Consider the following 27777-nt stretch of genomic DNA (forward strand, 5'->3'; position numbering starts at 1 on the left):
AGTGCACAATTGCACCTGGCTCCAAGAACAGTTACGGGCTCAGGCCTAATGAGCCTTAAACAATATGAATTTGTAGAATGTGGGCTTGAAACCCAGGTTAGAAGTGTCTGAGGATTAAATGACAAGCCAAAGATTGCAAACACTTGAAAACAACAAGGAATATTGTAAATCAACCTGCTCGGACGTAAGCCAAGAGCTGTTCTTATATTATCTCTTTCTCCTTTTTTTCTTTTTCTTTTTGATTACAAAAAAAGGGAGCCCATTATTCCTGTTCTAGGTTACTTCTTAAATACTCCTCTTTTTGATACTTTGTACACGTGTTGCCCCAACTCCCCTTTAGCCTAGATATTTCTTTTCTCGCTCTTTGAATAAGAACTTAAGTTTCCCTTCCACTGTTCAGGTGTCACTTCTCCATTAATGCGGCCAGGGTGGTAGGTGCAGGGTTTTTAATGTGGAGGTGGCAGCCTTTATCTTTGGTATTTCTCTAATATCGGCGCTTCTAGGACATTCAAGAGTTCACCCCCTTTAACCATTGGTTTTGACCGTGTCATTCCCTAACCTTTATCATGAAGTCCCGGGTTCTCCGGTGTCCGTCCGAAGGGAATTTCACCCTCGGCTGGATCCTCGGATCCTCGGCGTACGGACCGACCCGTAGTACTAACAAGTTCTAAACCCAAGAGCAGGTCGGCCTTCCTTAGCATGGCCCAAAGGCCCACATCCCCATCAGGGTCTTTTTACTCCCCACAGTTTTTACATCCCAAAAAGTTTCCAACACTAACTAATAAAAATATAATTTAATTAAAATTTATTCCAAGGCAAACTAAAAATATCTCTTGTGATCTTTCATCTTTCGGTGCGAGCATGTGCAACTACCTGTAAGATCTAGAATTGAACAATCAATACAAACAAATTAAATACGAACTTTTGCTATCAACGTGGCATCACTATATACAGACAGCAGAATCATCTATTTTCTTCAACCTTTCGATTTTACCAAACATTATTAGTATTTTATAAATAAAACAAAAATAGAGGTCCTCAAATTTACTGCAGAAGAACCCGAAAAATTAGAAAACAATAAATTCGTGTGGTATGTCGTCACAGGTTCTATGTCACAAATGTGATGTCATTGTTCGCGTTATATGTGTGTATCAATTTATATATAGGTTCTTATATATATATAGGTTCACAATGTACCCTTTCCAACTCACAAAATCAGCAAATTTGCCCCATCAAAAAAAAAAAAAAAAAATCAGCAAATTTGCATCATTACCAATTAGCAAAACATGGCAGCCGCCGCCACCACCACGAAGGTACTTCTAACCGACGTTGCTTCAAGTGTGAACCATGTTCCCTCAAACTACATTCGACCCATTTCCGACCGACCAAACCTCTCTGATGTTCAATCCTCAGATGCCTCCATTCCTCTTATTGATCTCCACGGCTTACACGGCCCCAACCACTCCAACATTATCAAACAGATTGGCCAAGCTTGCCAACAAGATGGTTTCTTTCAGGTACTTACTCTAATCCTTTGTTATTATTGTATTTGAACTTTGTTCTTACATTAATATATATATTCTGCTGAACTTTTTGTCAGATTAAAAACCATGGAATACCAGAGACACTGATTAGTACAATTATGAACATAGCAAGAGAATTTTTCCGATTGCCAGAGAGTGAGAGGATGAAGAGTTACTCAGATGACCCAACAAAAACCACCAGGCTTTCTACTAGTTTCAATGTTAAGACTGAGAAGGTATCAAACTGGAGGGATTTTTTAAGACTCCATTGTTACCCTCTTGAGGACTACGTGAACGAATGGCCTTCAAATCCTCCTTCCTTTAGGTAAGGTTGGTCACTCGGACTCATATGGGTCCTCGCGTTAATTATGTGTGCCTCTTACCATTACTTTACTTCCAGTTTATTAATCAATTTAAAACTTGGTTAAAACTTAAAAAGGGTTTTGCTAAGGGTTGATGAAGGGATACAATAATTAATTATTTTTAAAATTTTTAATTTAAGAATTGAAAAAGTATCAACAGTTTTTTCACTTTTTGAGAAAATATTTCTAAAAATAAATAGCTTAATGTATGTCCTTACACCCAAACTTAAAATATGATTTTGATCCTTCCACACATGTGAAGCGACAGTTTCGGACTAGCTTATGTCTGACATTTCTGTATGATTGAGTCTTTGTTGTTCCATTGTTTTTATCTCCTTAATCTGTTATATATTTATTTTTTTTTGAGGGGATTCTGTTATTTTCTTATATAAAAAAAACAAACATTTAATTTCATACCTAAAGTATTTATTATATTAATTTAGTATGGCTTTGGGACTGGTTGAATTTTTTTTTTGTCATTATTTTTTTTTCAAATAATCTATATTTTAACTTTTTAAAAATATTTTTAGAACACATTTAATATAAAAGTTACCAAAAAAAATTATATATTTTTAACAAATACCATGCAAATAAATTAGTGAAAAAAAATAATTCCTAACACGCATTTTGTTACTGCTTTTTGCTTCTTGTCTTTTTTTTTTTTCTTCCAATAATTTAAATTTTAGTTTATTTTGGTTTGGAAATAAGCTAGATTTTTGCTTTTTGTTATACTTTAACATAAAACTTACTAAAAACTAGGATTGTAAAAAAAAAAAAAAAGTTTAGACCAGAATTGGCCGACTGGACCAGTTTTCTGAGATATCAGTGTCAGTTTTACAAAAAAATAGTCCAAACCAAGCGAACCAATTCTATATACATATATATTTTTTTTTTAAAACCCAAATAATCTAATTCTCTCATTCTATTTTAATAAAATTGAACATATATTTGGATTTTTAAAAATCAATTAGCTTCTTCTCAAAAAAAAAAAAAATCAATTAGCTTTTTTTTTTAAAAAAAAACCCAAATTTATTTGCAAAAACCCGAAAAATTGGAAATTCAACAATACAAGCCCAAGATCAAAATACGGACCAAATTGATCATGACCAATTAAAGTCAAACCAATTGAAACCGGTCAATTGTCTAGTCATTTTTCTTTTCAGGCTTTTCATAGACCGAACAGATAAATTTGGTCGTAAAAAATGCAAAAAATTGGATTAGACCGTACCATTTTCACCCTTACCAAAAACTATATCTTCCAATAAATGCAATGCAAATAAGCTTATAAAAACAAGCAAAAACTAAATGTAGTTGTGATGAATATTTTGAAAACTTTTCAATGTCACCGTATAGTCCTTACCATGTGATATCCCTTTATTACCTATTTGTCCTTGTATTGTGAACATGACACTATTTTTTTTTCTTTTATTATTATGAATCCAACGACACGTTTTTTTTTAGTAGAAGAACAAGACACGTTTAGTCACATAAATCCCCCAAAATTTTAAAAAAGATAGCACTACCTACGTAACGCACACGCATGTAGCACCACATGCGTAATTGGTGACTTTTTTTTTTTTTTTTTGAACGACGTAATTGGTGACTTCAATATCTCTATTTTTGTCAAAAATACTGTGGCCAAACACGGTACATCAACAACACAAGGTTTGTGAAAAAAAACCCGTCACATCAAAAATGGTCCTTTGCACAGTAAAATTAATAGAAACATTTTTCAAATGGCCACAAGGGTTATACAAGGCTAAAGAAAAAATTGTGAATTTATGTAAAGTGCTGGTTAACTATTCACAGTCTGCCACATCAAAGTTATGACATAGAATAATTTGTGATCCTAGAATTACTCTTACTATGATGTCTATGCTTTAATTGAAAGCATAAAGAATATTTCATAGTGTGAAAAAAAAAACCCATTATATTTTTAGATTTTGATTACAAGTGATTATGTTGTTTTTTAATTTTATATAGTGAGGATGTGGCTGAGTATTGCACCAGTGTTAGAGGATTAGTGCTAAGGTTGCTAGAGGCCATATCAGAGAGCTTGGGCCTAGAAAGAGACTGCATTGAAAAGGCTTTAGGCAAGCAGGGTCAACATATGGCATTGAATTATTATCCACCTTGTCCACAGCCAGAGCTCACTTATGGGTTGCCTGGTCATACTGATCCTAACTTAATCACAATTCTTCTTCAAGATGATGTGCCTGGATTGCAGGTCTTAAGAAATGGCAAATGGATTGCTGTCAATCCTATTCCCAATACCTTCATTGTCAACATTGGTGACCAAATGCAGGTACAATTACACCTAAGACCATTATTATTATTTTATTACATGTTTGGTTGAACTTATTTTCATCTCGAAAAGGAATATATAATTTTTTAAAGTATTAATTTTTTTGAGGGATATTTTTATACAATAAACAAGATAAACTAATATGTGTCATACCCTAAAAGGATTAAATTAATCGAGTTATAATTGAGGTTACTCGTATTTGCTTATACAATAAACATGATCTTTTCTTTGCATCAGGTACTTAGTAATGATCAATATAAGAGTGTGCTTCATCGAGCTGTTGTGAACTGCAACAAAGAGCGAATATCAATCCCAACATTCTATTGTCCATCAAATGATGCTCTAATAGGACCTGCTAAGGATCTTATTAATGATACTCACCCCGCGGTTTATAGAAATTTTACATATGCAGAATACTATGAGAAATTCTGGAACAAAGGACTTGCAACTGAATGTTGTTTAGACATGTTCAAAACATCTAGTGCTTGACCTATAATGTACAATTCCTAGAACATGCTTGTCCTTGTTAGAATGGTGATTTAATTTCTTAAATTTATCATTTCTTATTAGTTTCAAAATTTTAAAATATGTGGTAATTTATCATGTCATTGGTCTGATTTTTTCATCTTTAGATAAAGCTGTAATGGCCCTCAAAAATGAATAAATTCCCTCTATCTTTCGTCTAATTGTTTGTTCAGTTTTAAAAGGTTGATCTTAATTTCAGTTTTTAAACAATTTATATTTCTGGTGCAAATCTACTAAATTTTACCTATAATGCATCGGAGTTATTAGTTCACCAAAGTTAATATATCTGAGTCATTGACTAAAAGCTGAACTAATAACCAATATATCATGAGTTAGTGCTTAAATCAACCTTTTTTCACACCTCACTAAGATAACAAGTTGTGATTGGAGAAAGATTAGTCTAATATTATATTCTCGTAAAGTTATCAATAAAATCATTTTTATTATGCGCTAACAAGTCAAATTAACAATTATGAAAAACTTGGTATCCTTTGACTTTTTGATAAGTTATTCAATTGATTGTGATTTTTTTTTTTCGATTTGCCATCCAATAAGCCTTGTCACCACATATTTTAATTAATTTTGAAGATTAAAAAAGAACCTGGTGCAAGTTAAGCCGCCCAAAGACAGCGGAAGGGGTCAGAGCTGTGATTTTTCGAACACCAGGTTTTGATTTCATGGTTATCAATTAATAAAGTTACAGTGGTCTGGTTTTATCAAACAAGATCCTGCAGCTACCTAGCATACTCAACCTGGTTCACAAGTTCTGTTTGACACCAGAACCACATCATGAGCTCCAAGGAAAGCCAGATTGGTGCATCCACCAATAAAGAGGACAGTCTTTCCCAGTATGCTATGCAACTATCAACTGCATCGGTGTTGCCCATGGTATTGAAAGCAACAATAGAGTTTGGTGTGCTTGAGATTTTGCATAGAGCTGGTCCTAGAGCACTTCTTTCTACTTCCCAAATAGCATCCCAGCTCCCCACTCACAGCAATCAAGACAGGTCTTTGCTTCTTGATTGTATGCTCAAGCTTCTTGCTAGCCACTCTGTACTCACTTGCTCTATTGCCACCCACAACATGATGGCCAGGTTTCAAGGCTCTACGGTTTGGCACCTGTTTCCAAATACTTTATCAAAAACCAGGATGGAATTGGAGGATCACTTGCACCCTTGTTAGATTTGTTACAGGACAAGGTCGAGATGAATACCTGGTATTACTATCTAAAGCTAACAATAGGCTAAAACTTTCCTTAAGTTTATCATCAGTACCATCTTCTATTTAGTTAGTGCGAGTTTGGATGTTGCTGAAAACTGAAAGTTAGTGTGTTTGACGTTTTTTTTTGTGGGTCCCGTGCATTGTTCACAGGACCAACAAATACAGAATTCAACAAATTTTAAATTAAAACTAAATTCCACTGCACTATTCACACATTTAAAAATTATTTTGCTACAGTGTTTTCAGTTTTTGGTTTTTAACTATAAGTGGTATCCAAACTAACTCTTAGTTGACTTTTACTTCAATAATCAAATTATTCTTGAAATTTTAATTATTGTCAATTCAATCCATCGTTTTATCAAAATAAGTTAATCTAGTTATTTTTGTCCAAATATGCTAGTAAATGGAAGTGTTTAAATATTATTATTATTATTATTATTATTATTATTATTATTATTTTAAATAATGCTCATCAAACAACAAGACCTATTACACGGAGCAACTCATAAATGTTGTCATTTAAAAATTAATTAAAAAAATGTTTAAACAGCATTGCTTGTTAACAAATTTGTGTGGAAGGGTCAAATTGATTTATTTTTACAAAGTGAAAGACCAAATTGATAAAAATTAAACGTTATGAACTAATTTCACAATTGAAATGGAAGTCAAGGGACTAAATTGAATTTTTGTAAAATTTTAATGTTAGGTATCACTTTAAGTGCTTAACAAAAGGCTAAAACTTTCTTTATTATCATTATCATTTTCCATATTTTATTTTTTATTTTTTTTCATTTTGTAAAAATTGTAATGTTAAGTACCTTCACAACAGGTACCATTTGAAAGATGCAGTTCTGGAAGGAGGACTTCCATTTTACAGGGCTTATGGAATGAATGCAGTTGAGTACATTGGGAAGGATGACAAATTCCGTGAAATTTTTGAGGGCTCAATGAAAGATTTTAACCCATTAGTTATGAAGATGATTCTTGAGAAATACAAGGGTTTTGAAGGTCTGAAATTGCTAGTGCATGTAGGAGGTGCTGATGGTACCATCCTTAACATGATCATCTCCAAGTACCCTACCATTAATGGTATCATCTTTGACTTGGCCTCTGTTTTAGAAAAGTCACCCTCCTATCCTGGTATGAGTTTCAATGTTTGGGTTTCATCAAATAACCATCTCCTTCTTTAATAGTAAAATACTACTTCAGATCAAAATTTGATAGAAAATTGTACATTTTTTGTACTATAAGAGCTTGGGAACCTTCTTGTGTCATGCTTTAATTTAAACCAAACCTAAAGTGGATTAATATGGAGTATGGAGTCAATGGACTTCATGGTGTACCAAAGCTATTCAGTGAGTGACCCGCAGATGTTCCTGCTTCATGGCAAGGCTAGCCCAAGACTAGAGTTGTTCCATTTTAATACTAAGGGGTCATGTTAGGCTCTCAACCTTTAGTAAACATAAAAATAGAAAAATGGATTTGAAGTGTCAATTGAAACAATCAGGAGTCACTAGTATGGCATCTGATCAATTTTGCTCTTAAATTAATTCACTTCCATATTTTTCTGTGTTAATTCCTGGGAGGTTACTGTTGCAGGTATCGAGCACATTGCAAGAGACATGTTTGTAAGCATTCCAAAAGGAGATGCCATTTTCATGAAGGTAATCAAATCTAACAAATATCGTCTATATCCCTCTCCATGACACTAGTTGATGAAGATTTTATTCCCCCTATAAGCACCAATTAGTGATGTATAAACTGGGTAGATTCTAGACAACAAACATAGATTAGTAATTCTTTGGTTGTAGATTCCGGACAGTTTTCAATTGATGTTGTGATTTGTATGAGGCAGTGGATAGTTCATGGTTGGGATGACAAACATTGCTTGAAGATACTAAAAAACTGCTATGAAACACTACCAAACTAGGGGAAAGTGATACTAGTAGATATGGTGATTCCAAATCATCAAGAAGAACGAAATCACGCTACTCCACCTTGGTTAAACCAGCTGATCTCTCTCTTATCTCCACTATGTCTCCACGCTGCAATGGTATCACTCTCGACGCCGTTGTTTCCTCCCCTACCTTCCTCCAAATCTTTGATCGCGTTTACGACCTTCTCCACGCTCTCTCTCTCTCTCTCTCTCTCTCTCTCTCTCTCTCTCTCTCTCTCTTATAGTTTTTGTTTGCTTGCTCAGAAAATTTTGTGTTCTGATTTTACTTTTGGATTTTGTTTTAACGACTAAGATGGGGCTAAGTTGGCTGATAATAGTTGTAAGTAAGTTACATTTTATTTTCAATCAAGTTGGCGGCACTATAGCCATAGTTATCCAATATTTTGAGCATTATTATTTTCAATTATTTTTATGGATATATCTCCCATTCCCCATATTTTGTTTTACATCTATTTTATGATAACTCTTCCATTCTCATTCATTTATTTCTTCGTATGTTATTATTTCATCATCTTCTTTTGTCTCTATCGTTGGTAGGCTGAGCCTCCTTCCTAACCTATCTGTTTATTATTCTGTGATTATTTGCACAAGTTAACCTTTTGCATTCCAGTTATCTGCTTCTTCTTGTTTTTGTGTTTAGTTCCAAAGTTTGTTGCAGATGTGTCCTATTGAGACACGTAAGACTAGATCTGTGCTGTTCATTAACCCAATAAGTCCCGGTATCCTCCTGTTCTGTGTTGGTCAGCCCGTGTTAGCCGTGTGTAAGGCTTTTTACGGTGGTCCTACAGTTTGAAGGATTGTGGCAATAGGAGGTTGAAGTTTGCACAAGATACGACGATTGTCTTGTTAGAACACCCTGTTTCAGATCTAAGGTTAGATCCAGAAGTTTGAGGATAAAGGTGACTAGGTTGTAATTGTTAATTAAGCTTTTAATCCAGAACTATGAATAGGTTGTTTAGAAGTTACTCTTCCACCAGCTCTAGATCATCCTTCCCTGAAATCCCTCAAATTCCACAAGATGCTGGAATTCTTAATTCAGAGTCTTATGAGTTATCAGATGTAGATCTAAAACTAGGAGATTGGAATATCCCCAAAGTCCCCACCAACCAAATCTATAAATCTTCATGGTCCTTGGAAAAGATTTTCAAGACAGACTACCATGTTAAAACTATAGAACAAGTTTATGGGATTAACAAGGAGTATGAGACATGCTTCATGTTATCTTCATCTTCCATTGAAGCACACAAGAAAAAAGGACATAATTATCTGCACATAGGTTTAGTCCAGGTCAGAGTTAAACCTTTGATTAGAGAAGGGTTGAATTGTTCAATTCTCATGGCCCTTAGAGATACCCGTTACATACGGTTTGATGACAGCCTCTTAGGAACCATCCAATCCAGTCTTAGTAATGGACCGGTCCATTTTGACTGCTTCCAAAATTTCACAGTTGCTCTTCATAACCCGCATATCATGAAAGCTCCCACCTTAAATATCAAGACCCAGGGAACCCTTATGGTGCAGGGAACCTATTAGTTATCCTTGATATACAGGATTTACTATAAGTGCACCAGGACGAAGATGAATGTCCAAGCACTTAATATGAAAAAGATGGGAGAAACTACTCTCATCTAGACTCCCGACCCTAGAACTAAGATTCAAGTCCCAAGAACCCTGAAATGGTCTGAGGTCACTTTCCCAACCAATTGGACTTTAGACAATGAAAATTATCCTCTTCAGATCCAAGATCCAGATCAGAATCCAGACTTAAATTTTGTCCAGCAGCTAGCCGATGGTACAGTTAGACTAAGCTTTGACCAATCTAGACTTAGAACCCCATTGGGATATGATGAATCTAGGTATAGAACACCTTTAGAGGAGTCAAGGTTTAGATCCCCAGTAGATCTTCACCAACCCATTAGGCAGTCGCCTATCCTTCTTAGAGATAGACCTGCATCCTAATGTAGCACATCCAGACCTTTGGCACAATTCCCAAAGTCTAGAAGAGATTTAGGTTTAGAACTCCAGGAAGTCAAGACCAGATCTCAAGTTAGCACACCTTGTTACACAGCTAAATAGGATTTAGTTGTCGATGAGGAAGACAACCGGGAAAAATCCCTTCCATCCCTATCTGGGACTGATATGGAACAGCCATTTCAGCAAGAACCCCAGTACCCTCCAATAGATTACCAGCTCATAGTAATCAGGAAAGAATTGACTCCTGGTTTAGTAGCCTTAGGTAAGAAATTTGATTCTGAAGAAAACAGAGTCAAAAGAGAAGCCTATAAAACCAACCATACTAGAGAGCAAAAGAAAGAAGTTTTGGAAGGATGGAAAGCATTCGTGAAAGAGATATCCAGCAATGTCCCTTTCTTTGAATACTTTGAGAACCATTTTGAATGGCACAAAAAGTCTTGTGTCATCACCAAACCAGTTGGACTAAAGAAGACACTAAGGAAGTTGATCGGTCCAGTCATCCACCCATGGAAAGCATAACCTTTAAACACCGTGGAAGTGATGTAGTTGCCTCACCTTTCAAGGTCCCTCCAGTGAGGAGAAACCAGTTAAGAAAGTAATAGAGCAGAACAACTACACCAACCGGTGTTTAGATGTTATAGGGAAACAGCTGGATAGGATAGAAGATAGGATTGAGAACAAGGTTATCCTCCAGCCAGGAAACCCTAGCAAGCCTATCCAAACCCTAGAAAAGCCTTTAGTCAAGCTTCCCACAACTAGGCATACAAGCCTCAAACCTAAGGATAAAACAGCCTTAGAAATAATCACTCAGAAGCTTGAAGAACTAATAAAGAAGGAACCAGTCACCCCTTCACCAGTTTCAACTAGTAAGAATCCCCAGCTTAATGTCCTAGGCACAACCTCTAGGAGCCCGACAACCTTAGAGATTGTTACCCAAAAACTTGAGGAACTAGCGAAGACAAAACCAGTCATCCCTTCGCCTAGAAAAACCTCATAGCTTAAGGTTTTAAACATCCACACAGCCTCTAATAGTTCTAGTCAAGCCTCCCAAGAGTCTGACAAAGAGATAAGACAACTAGAAAACCAGTTTCAGGATTTACAGGTAAAAAGACTTTACCACCCCAAAGTAAGTCCAACCAGTCTAACCAAGAATTGGTATCCCAGACCAACACTTCCTGACCTACAGTTTGAAGGAAGGAATGTTAGTAACCAATTCTCAGTATCCTCTGGTAAACTCTATGAATGGAACATAGATGGTTTATCAAAACAAGAAATCCTAAACAAAATCCAACATATGACCATGGTAGCCAATAACTACCTAGATGAAGGACGTCTCCACACAAAGGTCATTAAGCTCATAGCCTTAGGATTTATAGGAAAACTTCTGCAATGGTGGAATAACTGCCTAATAGAAGAGTCTAAGGAAGACATCAAAAGTGCAATCCAAAAAAATGAGGAAGGAACCTCCATCTTTGATGAACGCATAGGAAGAGGAAAACCCGATGGAGTCAATACCTTGATCTATACAATCATGAAGCACTTCGTAGGAAAACCCAGTAACATCACATCTAGGATTTACAAAGAGTTGAATAACCTTAGATGTAAAACCTTAGGTGATTATAGGTGATATGAAGATGTCTTTACTACCCGACTCATGCACAGAAGTGATTGTAACTCTCCATTTTGGAAGGAGAAGTTCATCAATGGCTTACCCACACTCTTTGGCCAGAAAGTCAAAGAAACCTTTTGCAGCCCCTTAGGTGTCATAGATTATGATAACCTAACCTATGGAGATATCTCTAGCACCATTCGAAGTGAAGGAATGAAGATGTGCAAAGATTTGAAAATCCAAAGCCAAGCCAATAAGAACAAAGCCAAGTATGAAGTAGAAAATTTTTGTACACAATATGGCTTATCCTCAATAAACCCTTCCAAAAGGAAATCCAAATATAGAGGAAAGGAATCCTCTGAGAAGTTCCACAGGAAGAAAACAAAGTCCAAGTATTATAGAAAACAGAAGTACAATCACGATAATTTCTATAAGAAAGGAAAATCCAAATCCACAGGAAAGCCCATTCCAAAAGCATCAGGAAAATGCTTCAATTGTGGAAAAAGAGGTCATTTTAAGAAAGAGTGTAGATCAAAGGCCAAATCCCTAATCAACACCCTAGTTAATGACCAAGCCACTAAAAATGAGATCTTTAAATTACTAGAACTTAACCACTTCGATAGTGAGTCTCCCAGCAGTTTTAGTGACCAAGAGATCCAACAATTATACCAGACATCCTATGAAACCTCTATAGACTCCTCCGATACCTCTAGCGGCCCAGATGCACCTATACCATGTAAAGATAGTTGTTGTAGGAACAAAACTATCAATGTTCTCAGTAAGCAAGAAGAGCTCATCCTAGATCTCATAGAACAGATCAAAGACCTAGTCATCAAAGCCCAAAAGCTTACCAAATTCCATGAAACCTTAGTACGGGAAACCAATAAACCTGAACTAAGGATCTAGGAACCCAAAGTAGATTTAGAGAAATCTACAATAGGTTCACCAAATTAAAGAAGGAAGTTACGGTCAACGACCTTCTAAAGGAAGCCAAGGAAACAAAGTCAAAAATTAAAGCCCTTAAGCAAGAACTAACCATTCTTAGGGTCGATCACAATTTCCTTGACCAAAGAGTAAAACATTTGGAAAACACTTCTCATCAAGGCAATGAGGAAGGTCCCTCATTTCAAGACCCTTCAGATGAAGAAATTGATGGATCTGTTAACCCTACAGTAGACATGGTCCAAGAACCATCCAGTGAGAAGTTTTTAGATACCATCAGTAGGATTAACTTCCAGAAATGGCATTCCAAAGTCAGGATTGTCATTAGCAAAGATTTTGAATTTGAGGTCATAGCCTTAATAGATTCAGGTGCTGATTTCAACTGCATTCAAGAAGGAATCATTCCCTCCAAGTACTTTAAGAAGACTAAGGAGAGATTGACATGAGCAAGTGGCGGAAAAATGCAGATTGAATTCAAAATCCCAAGAGCTCATGTTTGTCAGGACAACATATGTTTCAAAACCACATTTGTCCTTGTCAAGAATATGAAAAATAGGGTCATCTCAGGAAACCCTTTTCTGTGTCTTTTGTACCCTTTCATAGTGGATAGTGAAGGTTTCACTACCTATCCCTTTGGCTAGTCAGTCAAGTTTGAGTTTCTCAGATGCCCAGAACCCTATGAGATAAGCACCCTCCAGAAAGTCTCTGTCTCTAAGACTCTTAGTACTGTCAGCACCAAAATCCTTCCACCTATTACACCTCATGGTGCCAATTAAGCAAAGAACCTTGAATTTCTTGCACCTACCATTCCCTCAACAGTTTCATATGATCAAGCTAAGAACCTTGATTCTTTTGTAACCACCACCTCAGTTGATGATCCCTTTGGCCCCATTCAATCCCAAATATCATCATGCATTCATAATAAAAGTATTTGCTTCTCACCATCCTTTGTTTTCAACAATAAGAGATTTATAAACAATTAACTTAAAATTTTGGCTTGTCCAGGTATCTTTTGGCAGGATAGAGAGCAATTAATTTTTAATACCACTAGCTAGTGGAAAATGACTTCTTCGGCAGAGAAGAGGAACAAGGAGAAAGCACCCGCAAAGGGCTATCCTCAAGACAAGAGGCTTCCAACAGGACAGTCTTTTGTAATGCATGAAGGCGCATCCTCTAAGGGAAACCTAAAAGGATCAACATCCCTTCAAGAATTTGTCCCGGCAGAGGTGACATATTCCAGTGGTGACATGGCCATTATTCTATAGGAAGTTTTATCCAGGACCTTACAATTCAATGATGAAACCTATACAGATTTACCACCCTCCATTAAATTTATCCTTGATAACCTTCAATCAGCCTTCACCAAAAATCACCAAGGCCTTTTCCAAAGAACCCTCAAAGCACTAAAAATTCACCTAGTTAACCTTGAGGCAAGGAATGAAGCTATCACTAGTCAACTCTTTGGCAAAGAGGAAATCCATTTAGTGGAAAAAAAGACTATTATGGGCACTGATTATGCTAGACTTAGTCTTCAGACTCAAGCTACCTTAAGAAGTGCTATTGCCAGCTTGCTTCCTGAGATACAAACCAGTATTTTAGGATCCAAGACAATGTTTGAATCATCTAACAAATGGTTTGAACATTTCAAAACATTGGTTACTACTACTTTCCCAGTCTATGGAGATAATTTAGATGACACAAATGACATCTTTGTTCAGGCGAGATGGGAAAATTACTTTGGGAGCAGTCTCAGAATATATGAACAAAGGAATCTATTTCCAAGTCTTTTCATCAACTATGAAGATGGATCTGATGACACGAAAAGGGATCCTAGCTGGTTGTCAAGAATGTTTGAATATGGCTTCATAAGAATGATCAAGTTATCAAGCCATAATCAGATCAGCCAATTTCCACAAATCATCCAACAGGTTGTGACTCAGATCAAAAGTTCTTTTGTTTCTATCAGATGTTGGAGCACAATCCTATGGGACAAGAACAACTGGATGATTGTCCAACCTTCCACACACTTAGTACTCATTAATGCGTACACTCACCAAGGTCCTTGGTATGAACGAAACTCCTACTTATCCTGCAATGATCCATATGCTCTTGCTGTTTGTTGGAGAAATTATTTCAACTATAAAATCATTGACACAGTCCAAGATCTATGGAAGAATTATCATTTTGTGGGAAACACAGGAAGAATTTCTGTATTCACTACCAAGCCTTATTCTGCTTCCATCCCAGACCTACACAGAATCAGTTACATTAATCCCAAACAATTCATTACAATGGAACCAGACTATGAACCATTGATATATTGTGGATTATGCAACCAATATGCCATTTATCATGAGCATGATCACAATAATGATCCACCATGGGATACCTATGATGGGTGCCCATCAGATGCTTATGATACTGATTAAAGAAATGACAACGGAGAGTGACAGCCTTAGGATTGATCAAATCATCAATCAGCTCCATAAGGACTTCCCTCCTCCAGTTTAGATTTGCATATGACGGTCATGTACAAGATCCACTGGATTATCATGTGGAATTATGTAATCAATACCAATCTCTTAGATAGAGAGTTTTCAGTAAAATGGTGGGATAGCCTTAAGATTGATCAGATCATCAATCAACTCCATAAGGACTTTCCTCCTCCAGTCTAGAAATCCATTGCTCATAGAACAAGATCTCAGTCTAGTCAAGACTCCATCTAGGCCGCCGGAAAATCTAGCAAGGAATTAAAAGATCTTGCCCAGCAGTTACTTCTTCGGTCAGAGCAGCTAGAGTTAGAAGAAAAGGTTTCTCCTACCTCCTTAGAAGCTTCAGTTAACCGCAATCCAATTGATCCTTTATAGGATTCCCAAGATCCATATGATGGTTACAATTTGGATAGCGATTAATTCTGGATAGCACAAGTCACTATTCAAGATAATTCCAAACAAACTACAATTCATCTACAATACCAGTCACTGTTGGTGAACAGTTAATATTCCAGACAAGTCATTATTCATCTACAGCACCAATCACTGATTGATGAATAGTTCCGGACAAAGAAGCCGTATAAGGACGAAAGACAAGTCACTATTCATGAACAGTAACGATTACCATTCATGAACAGTACTCAACACTATATTCCAGAAGTAAAGTTGGCTTTCGATGGAAAATGTTTTCACCTATGAGTAAAAGCAATTTACCTTCCGAAAATTCAACAATCTTTAGAAGAATCCAATGCTCCCTCCAACTATATAAGGCAGCCAAGACTCCATTTTGAAGCAGGTCCAGTTTTTAGCTTCAGTTTTAGCAAAAACATCCTCCCTTCTCATTACAACCCTTAGTCTTGTAATCAGATGGCAGCCCCAGTTTACACTTGTATTACCCTGGTCGGTTTTACATTTGTAAATAGAAGGTCTCAGCCGGCCTTTATCTTTGTAATTATATGGCCTCAGTCGGCCTTTCCATATATATACAGTAATAGACCAAAGAATGGGAAAAAATACACGTGGAGGGGCGATAAAGCTATTGGTTAGTTTTTAAGTTAAAATATTTTACATTTAAAAAAAAATAAATTAAATGGGTTTTGAGTAGGGTATGGATATTCATGGATAACATATCCGGGTAAGATTCGTGTATAGATATTAATAGGTATTGATATTGGGCATCCATGACAAACTTTTCGGGTAGGGTATGGGTATACCCGATCCATACCCTACCCATGGCCATCCCATTACCCAAGGGTATGGCCATCCCTATCAGTAGTTGCAGGGGCTTCTGAATCACCATATTTGCTAGTATCACTTTCCTCTGGTCTGGTAGTGCTTCATAGTAGTTTTTTAGTATCTTCAAGCAATGTTTGTCATCCCAACCATAAACCATCCACTGCCTCATACAAATCACAACGTGCTGATAAATGATTGTTTCAGTTATATTTGTTCCTGATGAATACAGACCCGGATGGAAAGGAGAGGACAGAAAGAGAATTCGAACATTTAAGTGAAAAGGATTTTCCAACATTCAAGTGGCATGTTGTGCTTATAACTTTTCTGTTGTGGAGTTGTACAAAGATATGTAACATTTAGTCATCACATGTTCTGCAATTGCATCAGTAGACACATCAGTAAAATGTTCCCTAAAACATGTACAATACAAGCAATAAAAATGCATAGAATCTTTGCTGAGACTGTTACAAGCAAAAGCAGCAGGATTTTAGGGTATTCAAGTTGCATGTTGTGCTATAATTTTCCAGTTGTGGAGTTCTACAATAACATGTAACATTTAGTCATGACATGTTCTGTACTTGGCACCAACAGAAGTCAGTAAAATGTTCCCTAAAGCATGTTCCATATGAATGATAAAAATGCAGATAGCGCCTCCCCTAAGACTCTTTGTTACTGGTGGATACTAGATAAGAATAAGATGATCATGCCACTGCATACTACAATACTAACCAGTATACAGGTACCTATTTAGTGATCCCCCACTAAAGCCCCATTTCAGGGTTACAACCTTCAAATAAACAGCCTATTTTATTTATCAAAAAAAATAATAAACAGCCTATTTTAGTGATCTCCCAACAACAGCGTCTCTATTGATATCCGGCACCACATTGAAAACATAACAGATGGCCGGAACAAAGATCCACAGTGGAAATAGATATCCACAGCATCTCTATAAGACCTGGCACCAAATCAAAAAAAAAAAAAAAAAAGCAGCAGGCCCACGCCTACTTTTGAACAATTTAGACCATTCATATCAATAGCTCTTAATTTTGATGGCTACTGAACAAAGATCTATTTCAGCAACTGATAATAAATGCAAATGTAGAGAGATTGAAAAATTGTTGCATGAAGAGATATACTAAATAGGAATTCTTCTCTCTGCAATGTACAGATACTAAAAGGACCAGCCATATAGCAGACAATCTTGAATATATAGAAGAAGAAAAAAAATTTTGAAACTTCCAAGACATGTCCAAACCCACCAATTGCAACATGCTACCTATATCATCAATTACTCTCTTAGTATCTACTGGCGTTCTATCTGAATAGTCACGTGACTGATCTTGTACTCTCTCCTGATATAGTCTATAACTTTGTCCAGTACCATATCAGCATCAGCATCGGGCTTAATTATGACATGGCAAGCCAGTAAGACTTTCCCTACGGTTATGGCCCAAATGTGCAGCACATGGATAGCAACTACCTCATCCATCTCACACAGGCCTTTCTCAAGCTTTGTGGCATCAATTTCTCTGGGTGTGCTCTCCATCAAAATCTCCAGAATGTTCCGCAGCATCCTGATTGTTGTGACCAACACAATTGCAGAGAATACAAGGGTACATATCAGATCAATAATCTTCCATTCAGGCTTATACCATATAATTGCCCCACCAATCATCACCCCAACACTCTGAATGGAATCCCCAAGTACATGAAGATAAGCCCCCTGTACGTTAATATTCCGTTGCTTCTTCTGTTTAGCTTCATCCTTTGGCTTCTTTTCACCTTCACAGCATTTCTTCAGTAGAGGCTCGGCGTGATCAGCTTTGTGATCATGATGGTGTTCACGGTCATTTATGGAGTTCCCCTCGTCATGATGATCATGATGTTCAGAGTCCCCCTCATCATGATGATTGTGATGATGATGGCGATGATGGGTGGTAACAGTTAAACTATGGTTATGCAATTCATCATGACCACCATGGCTATGACCATGATCACCATGGCCATGATCATGTCCACCATGTCCATGATCATGTACATGGCCATGGCCATGACCATGACCATGATCGTGTCCCAACAAGAGAGCCATGGCAATATTAACCACCAAACCAAACGCAGAAACTACAAACATGAGAAAGCCCTGAACTTCTCCAGTATCATTGATAATTCTAGCAATAGCTTCATAAACAAGGATCCCAGCAAGAAGCCATATCATCTGTATGGAAACAAGAGCACCCAATATTTCAATCCTGAAGAAACCGTATGACTGACGTGGTGTTGCCTCCCATCCTGATGCCCAAAGTGAGAATAAAGATATTGCAAATGCAGCCACATCGGACAATAGATGAGCTGCGTCAGTCAAAATTGCAAGACTGTTGGCTTTAATACCTCCAACGACTTCGACACTCATGAAAATGATACACAGTACAACAGCAATCAAAAGTTTCCGCATAGATGCTGACCGTTCCTTGGCATCTTTGGAACTGGCTTTAGCATCTGAAAATCCACATGGTGCTTCCCCACAAATCTTACTCCCTGTGAAACTCGTTGCTGCAGCTTGCACATCTCCACACACTTCAATTATATGACCATGTTCAGAATTTTGCACTTCCATCTGTAAATTAACGAAAAATGACAAAAATGAATTCCTTTTCGGATTTAGTAAAAGCACATGCAAGCCTATCATTTTGCTATATACAAGATAAAAAAAAAATCATAAATCTATTGCATCATTGGATTACTTATTAGAGACCGTGCAGAACACTGCAGCAGAAACAAGCATAGGCAATATGATAGGAATCCATCAATGGAACCAAAAATTCCTTTTCAACTTTGCATGTGAACTTCAGCAATGTGAACCCTTGAATTGTCCCTTTATAGAAGCAACCAAAAACGCCTAAGACAGCATGTTTCCTCTGCTAATAGCTGGATGAAGGAATAGCTCTTGAATGGGTAGCGTATTTACCTTTTCTTTTCTTTTCTTTTTCCACCACATTTTAATCCTTTTCTTTACTTCATTTTATTGTAATTAATCACCATAATAATTGCATTTACTAATAATTTAGTCCTTGCTAGGACCAACAAATAAGCAAGTACAAACAGACATCCCTACAATATATTCAGAGCCCTACAATGCTATTGTATTGAGAGCAAACAACAGTTTCACTTATTTGTCATGTTGATTGAAAGGTGTTTTATGCAGCTCAAACATATCCATCATCCTATGATGAATCTGCTACAATCAGTGACCCAGCATTATAATCCATTCCTAAAGCTAAGGTTAGAAAACTAATCAGCACAAGTTAAATCTTGAGCAAAACAAACTCTCAGAACAGTAAAATCAAAACTTATTGCATGTTATCAAACGAAACACAATACAACCAAAAAACTTAATTAATTTTTTCAAAATTCTCAAAAGGAGATTGGGGATCACATATTTTGCCCTCTAAATTTTCACACAGAACTCAATGATTTAAAACAAACAAAAACACCCATTATCCTATATCAAAGGTATTAAAGATGCATAGAATAAATATTAATACGGGTCCATCCGCACTGTGTTACCAACTGATTGCATGTTTATCAAAAAAAAAAAAAACAAAAAGAAACAACAGAAACAAAAATTAACCAATCATGGAAAGCTAATCTCAGCCAACAAGACCGACCAATCCCACAAACAAATCAAGCATTGAATAAACACCTATATACATACCTCAACTATTCGAAGACCTCCAATTACAGTCCATTAATAAGACAAAACACAAAACCAGCCAAAACCCACTAATCCATAAACGAGCTAATTCCAAATATCCCCCCACAAGAATCCAAAAATCACGAAACCCATAACGCATATAAAAACTTCATATCACGTTACTTATCAAACATCCCAAAAAGGAATACAAAGCAACATGCTTTCTCCCATCAATGCGTTAAAGGCACAACTTTTCTTCTAGAAAAGGATTTGAAAGGGTTTAATATTATATTCATAATAATATTAAAAAATAAAAAAATAAAAAAAGAAAAAGAAAAACACATACAGCCTCATGAATCTTGAAAACCCAAAAAGCATTGGATTCCAATGGATGCACTGAAATAAAACAGATAACTTTACAGAGAGAAAAAGAGAGAGAGATACCCTGAACCTTCAATCTGAACAGTATGATTCAGTCTGCAAAAGCAAAAGTTTGAAGCAACACAAAGCAGCTTTTGGGCGGTGGTGGTGGTGGTGGTGGTCCTCAGCGTTTTGGAATAAAAAAAAAGAGAGCTACTCCTAAAACTACACAATGTTATTTGTGTATTTAATGGACACAGAGAAAGAACGGTCCAAGGCAAAACCTCAAACAGATAAAGGTGTTTCGGAGAAGAAATAAAAAAGATTCTAGATTTATGTTTTGAGAGGAGTTTGTTTGGTACTAAATCAATGTCAATTAAGGACTCTACAATTTTACCTTTTCACCCTTTTGGGCAGCTAGCGCCACCTTTTCACCCTTTTAGTCCCGACTCCTCACTCCTCAGCAATCATTATAAGAGTGTCATTTTAATACTAATACAATAGTACTTTTTTTGTGTGATTAAATTAATACTAATAGAATATACTTTAGCCACTTTTAGCCTTTTAGGTACAATTCGAGGTTATAATTTATTTTTTTTATAACATTAATTATTTATTATTGTTGATTCTCAAAATTAAAATATTTATTTTTTATTAAGTCGGTGATTATAGGAAGAACAAGCCATATTAATCCCACAACTTGAAAATTAGGAAGAATAAATATTTTACTTTATGGGTTGCTTAAGGGTCCGTTTGGATAGAACTTATTTTGCTGAAACTGAAAACTGAAAACTGAAAACACTGTAGCAAAATAATTTTTAAATATGTGAATAGTGCCGTGAGACCTATTTTTAATAAAAAAGTTACTGAAAAGTGAATTTTGTGGGTCCATGAATAGTATACAGTGCACTGTTCACGGTTGAATTGGTCCACTATTGCGGCTACTGTTCATGCACAGTGCATGAACAGTAGCCTCTGCATCCTGAAACGCGTGCCCAGAAAAAAAAAAAAAAAAAAAAAAAAAAAAAAAAAAAAGGAAAACGCAGCAAGGAAACGCAACGTGAATTAATTCGTATCCAAACGCCCTCTAAGGAAAAAACTACTTAATGAAATATAAAAAGGATTTTATTAACGTATGCCATTAAGGCATATATTAGTAAACTTTTAAGAAAAGTTTTATGGAGAATTGAAAACACAATAAAAAAAAAAAGTTTGACAGTTTTTTCAATTCTCATTAAAAGACATACATTAATTGGACCATATAAAAAATATTAAAACCATAAAATTTTTTATAAATTTTTGTACTTGACACTAACAAATTAATACATGCACCCCTATGGTGCATGATGAGCATTTACTATATATTTAGCTAGCATTAAAAAAAAAGGCTTTAATAAGGAAATTTTATTTTTGAGCTTTGATTATTTTACATCCAACAGTATTCATAGTTATATACTTATTTACATCATTTGTAAAATTTTGACATTCTTGAAAATGTGAATACATAACTTTAAAAAAATATAAACATTGTAAAACAAATAATTTCTCATTTCTTTCTACTTGCACATACGATATGAGCATATTGGGAATTATCTCTTACTTTAAAGTGTTGCAATGCAATAGCCCTTATTGTCAGTACAACTCACAATCCAAAAACATAAAATTGGCAATGTAACATTCCATATATGACTAAAATTACCCAATGTGCATCCACTATGCCAAACATAAATCAATCGCTTAAATTGAGACAGAGGGTGAGAGACAAGAGATATGACGTGGTTTTATGCTCAAAGGTCCTAAAAGTAATTCTCTTAATGTCCCACACTTTGCCACACGCTTTCTCATGACTAGCACATGTATCATTACTATTCTTGGTGAACTAGCACATGTATCATCATTGATACTTTATAAAAAATTATCTAATCATCATTTGATATATGTGCAAATTACAATGTCTGTTTGAGATCTGTTTATTTTATCGAAATTAAAAACTTTTTGTTGAAAGTATAAAAGTTAACTAAAATAGTACAGTAGGACTCATGAATAATATTAAAAAGTGTAATGAGACCCATAAATAATATCAAAAAATAAACTAAATAGTAAAATAAGCTGATTTTTTTAATTTGGAGTCAAAGGCACAAAGTGTGACAAAGTGTGTCCCTAGATTTTTTGGTCATAAAAGCGAGTGAATTCTTTATTTGTTGTTTATTCATAATAATTATAGGAAAAGTCTAGGACCATTAAAATTTTCACAATTTCTTGCCATAATTGTGACGTGATATAGTATGATAAATGAAGCCACATTAGAGGTGTGACAAAAAAATTTGAAAAAATCAGTGGTTTTAGAGGCTAAAACTACTCATAATTATATGTTACTAATAAATATAAAAAATGAGAGTTTTTGGCTCCTCTTTTTGGTGTAATAACACTCAGTTGAGTCAAGAGTATTGTGGCGTACACCTTCTGAAGTTTCCGTCGGTTTTAAATCTCCCCTCTTCCATTGAAATTATGGAAATAAAAATCAGTTGAAGAGCTTAAAAGGACACGGTGTAGAGAGGGTATTTTGGCCGAAAGTCTTGGCTGGTCTTTTTTACCTACAATAGGTCAGAATCCTAAGGAATATGGAGACAATTGGAAATTTGTCAAGGAATTAGAAAATTTTACGGCGAGAATGATGAAAAAACAAACAAATAAGCAGGATATTCCAAGAGCAACTCAAGAAACTTTTTACATGGATGTGGCTCAAACTTTACTGGATAATATATGGAGAAATATAATTTTAATATTTGACCAGAGAACTGTCCATGTTAACATTTCATTGTACAAAACGATTTTACTTCATAAATAAAATAACTATCGCTTTTATCAAACAATATATATATATATATACTCACCTAGCTAAGTGCGTCTAGCCTTAATAATTAAATACTACTATAGTGCTAAACTTGAAAAGTATATATGTAAGTGCACAATTGCACCTGGCCCCAAGAACAGTTACGGGCTCAGGCCCAACGAGCCTTAAACAATGTAATTTGTAGAGTGTGGGCTTGAAACCCAGGTTAGAAGTGTTTGAGTATTAAATAGCAAGCTAAAGATTATAAACACTTAAAAACAACAAAGAATGCTATGAATCAATCTGCTCGGACGTAAGCCGAGAACTGTTCTTATATAATTTTTCTCTCTTTCTTTTTCTCTTTCTTTTTAGGTTACAAAGAAGGAGATCCCCCTTTCTTTCTTAGATTCCTCCTTAAATACTACTCTCTCGAATACCTTTTACACGTGTTGCTTTACCTCCCCTTTAACCTAGATATTTCTTTTCCCAATGCCTTTGAATAGTAACCAGAAGTTTCTCTTCCACTGTTCAGGTGTCACTTCCCCATCAATGCGGCCAGGGTGGTAGGTGCAGGGTCTTTAATGTGGAGGTAGCAGCCTTTATCTTTGACATTTCTTCAACACCAGTGCTTCTGGTGCATTCTAGGGTTTACCCCTTTTAACCATTGGTCTTAACCGTGTCATCCCCTAATCTTTATTGCGAAACCCCGAGTTCTTCGGTGTCCGTCCGAGGATAAGTTCACCCTCGGCTGGATCCCCGGACCCTCGGTGTATGGGCCGACCCATAGTACCAACAAATTCTAAACCCAGTAGCAGGTCGGCCTTCCTTAACACGGCCCAAAAGACCCACATTCTCATCAGGATCTTTTTGCCCCCCACAATATATATGTACGTGTATATATTGACAAAAATAGTACAGTGAAGTGGGTTACAACTTAAAAGTATTATTTCCATTAAGAAAATGCTATCATTATCATCCAAAATGATGTTCCTAGTTGTGTCACATTTTCCATGTTTTCGCTGCAGTCCAAACTCCAAACCCCATAATTGGTATTTGGTGGTAAAAATAAGTCAAGGTCTCCATTGATGTCCTGAAAATTTTTTCTACGGATAATAATAATTTAGAACCCGACCATGGTTTCTTCGTCAGACCAAAAACGACTTGTCGTTTTTTTAGCAAAATTGACCAAAACCTACTTGCACGCTGGGCCTTAATTGTATTTATATTGTCTTCCATGTTCTGCTTAATCCTTAGAAGGGTGCGTGTGTCATGTCTAGATCAGCATCAAGACTGGTGCCTTCTCTCTGTCTCTGGCATGGGAAGCTGCCAACTTCATAGCATAGCTGATTCTTTAGTCCTATGATTTCACTAAAACATCGTTACATAGTGAAAAAAAACTAAGCCCAAAGTGGTAGAAACGTATTCCAACTACATGACCCCTGGTAAGGATTCATAAGTGTTGACAAAGTTTAGCGTCAAAACATATCAAATTTGGATTGTGTCAATAGAATTGAATTAGGATTTAATTTGGTGCAAAAATCAAAAGTCGTTCAAAGACAACAAAATTATGATTCACTCAAAGATGATGAGTTGATGATCTTTTTACCCATGTCTTTTTCATCATAACAATTTTTTTGGCGACACGTGTTTCATTGAAAAATTAGACATCTATAGTTTCAAAATATGGACACAAATTAATCCCAATTTGAATTTGAAATTAGTGAAATATGACCATTTGAAGTTCGACACAAATGTGCAATCTCCAAGAGTTTGCTTGACTCTTTACTCAATTCTCGCTCAAGCAAATTGCAACAATTTTTTCTTTGATTTTCTCTTTTTGAATTTAACCATTTGTCTAAGACTTCTGAACTTTCCACTTTTTTGTACTAATACAATTACTTCTCACAACCTTTAACTTTTACCATCCTTCTTTGTTGCTTGGAGGATATTCCTAGTCAATAAGGTAGGGGAAAATCGGAAAAAGAGTGAGTGGGGGGACCTTAGTGCAAATTCCTCTCATTCTATTCTTGAAGTAAAAAATTATTGAAACCCAATTTGCACAACAGACCGAAAGATCACTTCAAGTCGATCAATTAAAGCATCTGATTCTTCTTTACTCATTGCCAAGCTATGAATAATGAACTTCAGGAAAACAGTAGGATTAGGGCTTGGTGGGAGCATATCCACCACAAGAGATTGAGAGGTACTAGAATAATGGCGCTCTCCCTATCCGGTCAACTTCATTCAAGAAGAATTTTATGCCCAGAAGACCAAAATAGAAGGTATAGTTTAATAAAATCAAGAATTTATTGATCTTCTTACACAAAGATGATTCCTAAATACAATAAAGAAAAAAAACAAGCAAATAAAGAACAATGGGATCTACACAAGTTCCACCTTCTTTTTGGGTTCGAGAACTGGAGGGTCAATATCAATTCCCATGTTAGCTGCGGTCCCTGCTATAACTCTCATTGCTGATTCAATAGTTGTGCAATTTAAGTCTGGCAGCTTTTCAGCAGCAATTGTGCGCAATTGCTCGATGGTGACCTTGCCTACTTTCTCCATCTTTGGGTCTTTAGAACCTTTCTCTACGCCTACATATCAATCAGCATAATTAAGCTATCACTATTCAATAGTGGAATTTATACGAGAGAAGAAAATTCTCTAATTTTTTAAACCTATATAAAAAGTCATCATCAATAGTTTATTCATAACATCATAATAACAAGTCATTATAAAGTATAAACTTTCTACGCATGCCAGCAATACATATCATCAGGGACCAGGGTAACCACCTCGAAGTTGAATTCTCTAGAAGACTTGAATTTTTCCCAACAAAATAGCAGGAACTATAGCACATGTGGCAGAGACAATCAAAACCAATACATAGTAGAGAAAGGAAAGCTAGCCCCCTAGCCTTAAGTTCTGTGTTGAATTTGCGAAAAAGTCTAAAGATGGTTTAATCAAAACATATTTCATTCAACATCATAGCTATTAGACCACCCTCAGAGTCACATCTGCTCTTCTCCTGCAATTATTAATTAGTCATTCTGAGTTTCTTTGTTATTATATGAACTTACTTCTAATGTTTTCAACCATGGTACTGAAAATCAAACTTAGAAGGTTGATACAAGGACAAGAGCCAATGGCATTATGACACCACGATCGAGCACTTTTTCCACCTCAAATTAATTGTATAGAACAAAATCAAATAATTCCAAACTCTCCCCTTTTAAAGTTCATCATATTTGTAGTTCATTAGGATTTAAGCATCTCAAAAGTTATGGTCTGGAGCCACTGTCAGGTGCTCGCTCATTATGTTTGTAGATGAGTATTTCATTTACGAGGCCTTTCAAAGAGCGTAGTAAACTTTCCGCACAATTTCTCCATTCTGAGTATTTTAATGAGCCCTTAGCAAGATAATAATAATGAGTTCGCTTTTCATCTAGCACGATCAAAGTCAATGCCGAAATCAAATCAAAGATGCTCCATTTTTTCAAATAAGTAAATTTTCCCATATGAAAACATCAGTGATGGGAAAATTCTAGTTTTCTAGATTCTACTTGTAAGCTGTAACATTACACGTTGGATGTATTAAAACGAAACTTGATTCAAGTAATAACCACTCAATAAGCTACTACATCAAATTAATAATTGCCCCAGAACACACTGCTAAAATACATTCAGTAAATGCCAAACAAACGAAGGGTAAAACAATCAAACACATGATGGGCATTGTTAAAGAAGCATACCTGCGGCTTTTAGGAGCAGAACTGAAGCAGGGGGTGTCTTCAAAATGAAAGTAAAGCTTTTATCCTGGAAAAAAAAAAAAACAATAACAATGATAAGAAAAATACTAATTACAAAAGAAATAGAAGCAAGGAATGGAATAAAAAGAACTTACATCATAGACAGTAATTTCAACAGGAATAACATAACCAGCCTTGTCAGCTGTCCTGGCATTGTAGTCCTTACAGAAAGCCATGATATTTACACCCTTGGAACCCAGTGCCGGCCCCACAGGCGGCGCCGGTGTCGCCTTCCCTGCCTCTAGAGCCAGCTTTATCATTCCCACCACTGCAATTCATCACCACTCAAATTAACCAACTTCTCAAACTCCTACAAATCCTCAATGTTCTTCTATATACACTACTTATACAAAAACCACGATACACAACATTGAAATAATTCTACAGTGGATAGTGTGAATTACGGTATCATTCTAAAAAAAACTTGCCTTTCTTGGATTTGCCACCGGGCTTAGGAGGAGCCATGGCGATGACAGAGAGACGCCTTGGAGTGGGAGAAACAAGTTTGCTGTTGAGGAAATGGAAAGTGTTGTTGGGGTTTGAAGAGAAGCTGGAAATGGAGATGGGTGAAGAGAAAAGAGAAGAAGAAAGCTTCTGAACATTGTTGGTGGTGGAAGAAGAAGAAGAAAGGGTTGTTGGAGTAGTGAGATGAAGAGTGGAGAAGGAAGCAGAAGCCATTGACTGACGGACTCTTTTATCTGTAGTCTGTATTGTTTCCGATTAGAGTCACCTCTGCAGTCCACAGCTAGGCAGCACAAGTGTTTTCCTTTTGGATAAAACCCGAACTCAGCGCTTTCTCAATTGTCAATGAATTAAATGCCCCTTTGGACGCTGTCGTTTTGCTTCCCACTTTTGTTCTTAAACGCTGCCCGTTTTATATAATAACTAAGTTGTGAATACTTTTTCAACTCCAAAAAAAAATATTTTAAAAAATA

General features: G+C 36.0%; 3 protein-coding genes and 1 pseudogene across 6 annotated transcripts; 2 read left to right on the forward strand and 2 right to left on the reverse strand.

Annotated features, from left to right (window-relative positions):
- Window positions 1–1196: 1196 nt before the first annotated feature.
- Window positions 1197–4704, forward strand: LOC142613233 (protein DMR6-LIKE OXYGENASE 2-like). Its single transcript, XM_075785483.1, has 4 exons — window positions 1197–1517; window positions 1601–1848; window positions 3869–4190; window positions 4428–4704. Exons 1-4 carry the CDS (start codon window positions 1287–1289, stop codon window positions 4677–4679), a joined length of 1053 nt encoding a protein of 350 aa, XP_075641598.1. The 5' UTR covers window positions 1197–1286; the 3' UTR covers window positions 4680–4704.
- A 314-nt stretch (window positions 4705–5018) lies between these two features.
- On the forward strand, window positions 5019–17081 carry LOC142613243 (caffeic acid 3-O-methyltransferase-like; annotated as a pseudogene).
- A 175-nt stretch (window positions 17082–17256) lies between these two features.
- On the reverse strand, window positions 17257–20634 carry LOC142613206 (metal tolerance protein A2-like). 4 transcript variants are annotated; one of them, XM_075785447.1, is made up of 2 exons: window positions 20285–20634; window positions 17257–18763 (listed from the first exon to the last, which is right to left on the reverse strand). In XM_075785447.1, the coding sequence occupies exon 2, from the start codon at window positions 18761–18763 to the stop codon at window positions 17453–17455; it is 1311 nt and encodes a 436-aa protein (XP_075641562.1). In that variant the 5' UTR covers window positions 20285–20634; the 3' UTR covers window positions 17257–17452. The 4 variants fall into 4 exon arrangements, with proteins under 4 accessions (XP_075641562.1, XP_075641570.1, XP_075641587.1 ...); XM_075785455.1 differs by having other exon boundaries at window positions 20292–20541; XM_075785472.1 differs by lacking the exon at window positions 20285–20634 and adding an exon at window positions 19862–20211.
- A 4653-nt stretch (window positions 20635–25287) lies between these two features.
- LOC142623209 (large ribosomal subunit protein uL11c) lies at window positions 25288–27690 on the reverse strand. The gene is made up of 4 exons (XM_075796610.1): window positions 27271–27690; window positions 26938–27110; window positions 26786–26849; window positions 25288–25627 (listed from the first exon to the last, which is right to left on the reverse strand). Exons 1-4 carry the CDS (start codon window positions 27518–27520, stop codon window positions 25416–25418), a joined length of 699 nt encoding a protein of 232 aa, XP_075652725.1. The 5' UTR covers window positions 27521–27690; the 3' UTR covers window positions 25288–25415.
- Window positions 27691–27777: the final 87 nt, after the last annotated feature.

Source organism: Castanea sativa, chromosome 1 (genome assembly GCF_040712315.1).
Source record: "Castanea sativa cultivar Marrone di Chiusa Pesio chromosome 1, ASM4071231v1".
Lineage (NCBI taxonomy): Eukaryota > Viridiplantae > Streptophyta > Magnoliopsida > Fagales > Fagaceae > Castanea > Castanea sativa.

Excerpts from the sequence above, each read along its gene's own strand:
- LOC142613233 (XM_075785483.1), top strand. The coding sequence starts at position 1,287 with ATGGCAGCCGCCGCCACCACCACGAAGGTACTTCTAACCGACGTTGCT. Across the intron at positions 1,849-3,868 it reads TCAAATCCTCCTTCCTTTAG|TGAGGATGTGGCTGAGTATT; the intron begins GTAAGGTTGGTC and ends AATTTTATATAG. Across the intron at positions 4,191-4,427 it reads ACATTGGTGACCAAATGCAG|GTACTTAGTAATGATCAATA; the intron begins GTACAATTACAC and ends TCTTTGCATCAG.
- LOC142613206 (XM_075785447.1), bottom strand. The coding sequence starts at position 18,763 with ATGGAAGTGCAAAATTCTGAACATGGTCATATAATTGAAGTGTGTGGA.
- LOC142623209 (XM_075796610.1), bottom strand. The coding sequence starts at position 27,520 with ATGGCTTCTGCTTCCTTCTCCACTCTTCATCTCACTACTCCAACAACC. Across the intron at positions 27,111-27,270 it reads CGGTGGCAAATCCAAGAAAG|TGGTGGGAATGATAAAGCTG; the intron begins GCAAGTTTTTTT and ends GATGAATTGCAG. Across the intron at positions 26,850-26,937 it reads TTGAAATTACTGTCTATGAT|GATAAAAGCTTTACTTTCAT; the intron begins GTAAGTTCTTTT and ends TTTTTTTTCCAG.